At 48.0% G+C, this 6,000-nt stretch overlaps 1 protein-coding gene across 1 annotated transcript; it reads right to left on the minus strand.

The window, feature by feature from the left end:
* Nucleotides 1–338: 338 nt before the first annotated feature.
* On the minus strand, nt 339–824 carry LOC138766617 (circumsporozoite protein-like). Its single transcript, XM_069944207.1, has one exon. It carries the CDS (start codon nt 822–824, stop codon nt 339–341), a length of 486 nt encoding a protein of 161 aa, XP_069800308.1.
* Between the last annotated feature and the right edge of the window lie 5,176 nt (nt 825–6,000).

Here is a 6,000-nt window from a genome sequence, read left to right on the forward strand (position 1 = left end):
GGGGGGAGCTGTAGGTCTTATCACTTAGATACAGTAGCACCGAATAGCACGTGTATATGGGCACTGCATGGTGGTATTATTTAGGCACTTAGTATTAGGCTACATGTTCTTCGTTCTGTTGCACAGCTGACTGGACCATCGCAGGACATGTTGGGTTTCTAGCTCAGCTTCAGGGCATGCTGGGGATTGTAGTTTCACTACGGCTGAGGATCATTTCCCTGCGTGAATTGCACACCTGGCGCAGTACCAGAGCGCACAGACCCACTCTGTCCCTGAATTTCATCCTTGCAAAGTTTACAGATTTTCTCTTTCAGTCCAGTCTGATGTCCAAAAATACTTTACAGTTCTGTTAGAATTTCATCCCTGTCCCCGAAGTCCTCTCCACGCTCCGCCCCGGTGTCCTCTCCACGCTCCGCCCCGGTGTCCTCTCCACGCTCCGTCCCACCGTCCTCTCCACGCTTCGCCCCGGCGTCCTCTCCACGCTTCGCCCCGGCGTCCTCTCCACGCCCCGTCCTGGCGTCCTCTCCACGCTCCATACCGGCGTCCTCTCCACACTCCATCCCGGCGTCCTCCCCACGCGACGTCCCGGCGTCCTCTCCACGCTCCGCCCCGGCGTCCTCTCCACACTCCATCCCCGGATCCTCTCCCCGCTCCATTGCGACGTCCTCTCCACGCTCCGTCCCGGCGTCCTCTCCCAGCTCCATTGCGACGTCCTCTCCACGTTCCGTCCCGGCGTCCTCTCCACACTCCGTCCCCGGATCCTCTCCCCGCTCCATTGCGACGTCCTCTCCACGCTCCGTCCCGGCATCCTCTCCCCGCTCCATTGCTACGTCCTCTCAACGCTCCGTCACGGCGTCCTCTCCACGCTTCATCCCGATGTCCTCTCCACACTCCGTACCGGCATCCTTTCCACGCACCGTCCCGGTGTCCTCTCCATGATCCATCCCGGTGTCCTCTCCACGCTCCGTCCCGGCGTCCTCTCCACGCTCCGTCCCGGTGTCCTCTTCACGCTCCGTCCCAATGTTCTCTCCACGCTCCATCCCGATGTCCTCTCCACACTCCATCCCGGCGTCCTCTCTACGCTCCGTCCCGGCGTCCTCTCCATGCTCCATGCCCAGTTGCGCACACCCGCTATATGAGGACACAGAGGGGCCAATATAGATGTGGCATCCGTAAAGACATGAGGATGGTCCTTCAGGCCAAATGGCGAAGAAAAGGCACATTAAACAACTCTTGTCAGAAAAGGCACCTCCTGTGATTTACCTAAAGAAGATTCCCCCAGGGATTTACTAGAGAAGACGCCCCCTGTGATTCATCCAAAGAAGACGCCCTCTTTGATTTACCCAGAATAGACGCCCCCTGTGAGTCACTGAATGTAACAGCACTGTAATCACATGAGGATAGTGAAGTTTATAAAATGTTTGAGAAGTCCTTCAGGACAAATGGAGAAGAAAAGGCAAATTAAGCAAGTCTTGTCAGAAAAGATGCCTCCTGTGATTTACCCAGAAAAGACGCCCCCAGCGATTTACCTAAAGAAGATGCCCCCTGTGATTTACCCAGAGTAGACTCCCCCTGTGAGTCACTGGATGTAACAGCACTGTAATCACTTTTATGGTGTGCACAGCATGTGTACAGCTGGATCTACCTCTATATGGTCAATATATGAGATGATATTGGTCTTTGTACAGTGGATTTTATTCAGTAGCAGAGTGGTGGTATTAGTCAATATGTGATAGTAATATTTGTCCCTGAGGTGGACAGCCCGGGGCAGGGTACATTGAATCTGCCCCTGGTGTTGCTGCAGTCTATACCTATACAGGTGATAATAGAGATACATTTGACCTCTAACCTTACACCCCATTAGTCTGATGGGAGCTCAGGTCATTCTTATGTGTAGCCGTATGTTGTCCTGCACTGTTCTCCTGCTATCTACTCACCGTCAGAAATGACTTCTCTGATTTTGTCTTTTTTATGTCCACCGGGGAAACCCTTCCCCTATATCTTATCTAACGCAAAAAGAAGAAATTCCATTATCTTCAAAGGGCAATTTCTAGAGATATGTCCGTCTCCTGAATTAGGTTTGTGAATGTCATTATATGGAGGGAACAGCAGACAATGGGCCCCGGGATCTGTTCTGTTTGATATTCCATCTAGAGTCCCACATCCAGACTCTGCCTCTCCTAAAATACTCTGTGCTGCTGGGGAGTCTGCTCATTCCTCTGTGTAGTTCTTAGCCTGTGACTTTCAACATGATTGACACTCTCTTCTCCTGAAGTTCTCTGTACTGCTGTGAAACTCTTTTTCTTTCCACTATGTAATCTGAACCTATGACCTCCAGTGAAATCAGTAAACTTCTTTCCTGAAATACTCTGTGCTGCTGTGAACATTACTCCTGCAACTGTGTAACACTCAGTCTGCGCTATTACACAGGATCAGCACACACCCCTTCTGCTAGAGGTTCCTGTTACTTCTATGCAATTTAATGTGTGGTATCAGTACACTGCTTTCCTGAAATACTCTGTGCTGCTTCCTTGCATCTGTATCTGTGACCTTCCATAAGATCAGCACACACTTATCATAAGACTCTCTGCTGGGGGACCCTTCCTCTTCTTCTATAGTGTGTAACTTAAGATCTGTGACTTCCCACATGATAAGCACCCTCTTCTCCTAAAATACTCTGTGCTGCGGGGAGACATTATTCCTTCCTCCTTGTAACTGTCAATTTCCTTTAAGGAGTTGTCCAAACCCCAGTAACCTTGAAAAACAGGTTACAATTATGGAAATAAAATTAAGTATATAAATAAGTTATACACACCTCACCCTGCCACTTCTTCCCCAGTCTATATTTCCCCTTCTGCAGTGATAAAGTGTCACAGACCTGACTTCAGGTTGTCACCTCTCAGGGCAGTCACTTGTCATCGGAGCAGCAGGGATGAGATGAGTATTCCTCTTTTTGTTTTTTTAGAACATTAGATAAAAATAAAAAAAAGTAAACAAAACAAAACATGGGGTTGGAGAAGTTGTTTAGGGGTAGTTCACGAAAAATTTCAATCAACTGGTTCCAGAAAGTGCCAGAAATTAGTAATTTGCGTCTATCAAAAAATCTCCAGTCTCCTAGTACTTATCAGCTGCAGTATGTCCTGCAGGAAGTGGTGTATTCTCTCCACACAGTGCTCTCTGACACAGTGCTCTCTGCTGCCACCTCTGTCCATGTCAGGAACTGTCCAGAGCAGGAGAGGTTTTCTATGGAGATTTGCTGCTGCTCTGGACAGTTCCTGACATGGACAGAGGTGGCAGTAGAGAGCACTGTGTCAGACTGGAGAGAATACACCACTTCCTGCAGGACATACAGCAGCTGATAAGTACTGGAAGACTGGAAAGAATATGTCACTTCCTGCAGGACATACAGCAGCTGATAAGTACGGGAAGACTGGAGACTTTTTAATAGAAGTAAATAACAAATCATTATAACTTTCTGGCATCCGGTAATCTGAGGTAAAAAAATTTCTTTGACGAACAATCCCTTTAAATACTCTGTGCTGCAGGGAGAACCAGACAATATTTCAATAATAAATGTGAGTGGCTCATGGGACGGGCGCGGGGTCCTCTTACCGCTCCTGTTTGAAGTTAGTCTGGTTTTATTATTACGATGGCGTTGCCCGCTCCGTCTCGGCTTTAGACCTCTTAGAATAACATTATGCTCCGTGACAGTTCCCTCCTGTCCCCACATGATGGCGCCGGCGTGTACATGTAATAAAACGGGTCATTGCACCTCCTGCCTAATCTCCGGATTGTAATCTGCTGTAATGGGGGACATTAGGATGCTGTAATGGGCCGGCTCCTTCTTCTCCGATGCAATAGTGACGCATCTCCAGCTAATAAAGCGCGTCCTGTAAATGAGCTCATTATCCGACCTGCGCAGATTACACGTCCACCATCAGGTCTGCCGTAATGATCCCGCCCGCCGTATAAAGACTCTTCTCACCGGCCCCCATGGACAGCCGCTGCCCCTCTGGGCCCATTTACTATCACACCGGCCCAACATGGGTTTCCTATGAATAATTCAGTGTAGAATTCCTCCCCGCCGGCGCCATCCTGGGATCTGTAAATCTGCGCTGTGTATAAAGCGAATTGTACTGAGGATTTTATAGTGTTCTGAGGAGCAGCATAGGAAGTGGTGTAACTTATCATCAATGGCCGCCCCCGTCCAGATCCAGAGATACCAGGGGGGTCATTCACCGGGTGATCACATGCTCAGTCTATTGTGGCTCAGATAGGACCAGTGATTCCGGTTTAATGGAGTTGTCCTGGATTAGAAAAACATTGCCACTTCCTACCTGAAACAGCGCCACCCCTGTCCTCAGTTGGTCAGTGGTATTTCTGCTGAGTTCTAATAAATTGAGTTGTAATACAACACACAAACCTAGGACAGGGGTGGCGCTGTGTTTAGAAAAAAGCAGCTATGTTTTTCTAATCCTGGATAACCCTTTTGAAAGGGTTGTTAACCAAAAATGCTTTACTTTCAATTAAACTGGTGTCAGAAAGTCCCGGAGATTAAAAAAAATATTTATCAGCTGCTGTATGGCCTGCAGGAAGAGTGTATTCTCTCCAGTCAGACACAGCGCTCTCTGCTGCCACCTCTGTCCATGTCAGGAACTGTCCAGAGCAGCAGCAAATCCCCATAGAAAACCTCTCCTGCTCTGGACAGTTCCTGACATGGACAGAGGTGGCAGCAGAGAGCAGTGTGTCAGACTGGAGAGAATACACCACTTCCTGCAGGACATACAGCAGCTAATAAGTACAGGAAGGCTGGAGGTTTTTGTAATAGAAGTAAATTACAAATCTCTGGCGATTTCTGCAACCAGTTGATTTGAAAGAATTTTTTTTTGTGAACTGCATGGTCTGAAGTATTCTCATAGTTAATAAGACGCTTTTGTAAACTTCCTCCATGATTTACATTTCATCTATATTAACCAGGGCATAATCCATGACGGTGCATTCTCTGCTGGAGTCCAAGGCCATGTTCACACACCGTAGAATAAAATACAAATACGGTTGTCAGAATATAATATATATATAGTTGCGTTCCATTGAAGTAAATAGGAGATTGTCCCGGCAGTGCACAAACTGTGTAGAATAACGGCTGTAATTTATTACGTCCCTATAAAGAACATGCTCTATATTTACCTCCTGCTTCTAATAAATACAGATGATTGTTTAAATCTGTACGGCTGGGGTCACACTGCGTTTTTGTAATCCGTTTTTTTAATTTTTTTTTATCCATATTATGCAAAAAATGTAGGACAAAACCAATGCATTTTGATCCGTTTTTCATTTGATTTCCATTATATAAGAAGATCAAAAAATGGATCAAAATGAATGTACAGAAAATGCATCAGTTTTTTCATGTTTTTTACATAAAACGGATTGCAGAAAAGCAGTGTGAACCCAGCCACAAACACAAATTACAGCTGTATGTAGCGTCCATTTTTGCACCCTATTATGCAGAAAGATTATTTTCAGAATTTTCATTCTGCTGCGGATATGTAACCCGGCCCCTTTAACCCCCCCCCCCCTCCCCCCCCGCGCGCGCGCGCGCTGCCGACAGCCCCCAGCACGCAGCATACATTACCTGCTTGGCGCCGCGGCTGTGTAAGGCTCCCGGGTCCCCATCAGCCAATCAGTGCACAGCTGCACTGATTGGCTGATGGGGACCAACGGGAGCCAGGATCCTCACATGCAGTTGCAGCACCATCCCCGTTGTCCCATACTGCCAGATGTAGAGCTGCACACAGTCAGGTTATCCCATCGCCTGCCACACTACTGTCCCTGCTGTGCTGTACGAGTGCTGTGGTGAGCTCCCCCTGGCATCTTGAAGCTGCCATACCGTACGCTGTCCCTGCTGTGCTGTATGAGTGTTCTGTGGTGAGCTCCCCCTGGTGGCCGGACGCTGCCATACCGTATGCTTTGTCCCTGCTGTGCTGTATGAGTGTTCTGTGG

This window comes from Dendropsophus ebraccatus, chromosome 10 (assembly GCF_027789765.1).
Source record: "Dendropsophus ebraccatus isolate aDenEbr1 chromosome 10, aDenEbr1.pat, whole genome shotgun sequence".
NCBI classification, from domain to species: domain Eukaryota; kingdom Metazoa; phylum Chordata; class Amphibia; order Anura; family Hylidae; genus Dendropsophus; species Dendropsophus ebraccatus.

Excerpts from the sequence above, each read along its gene's own strand:
- LOC138766617 (XM_069944207.1), bottom strand. The coding sequence starts at position 824 with ATGGAGCGGGGAGAGGATGCCGGGACGGAGCGTGGAGAGGACGTCGCA.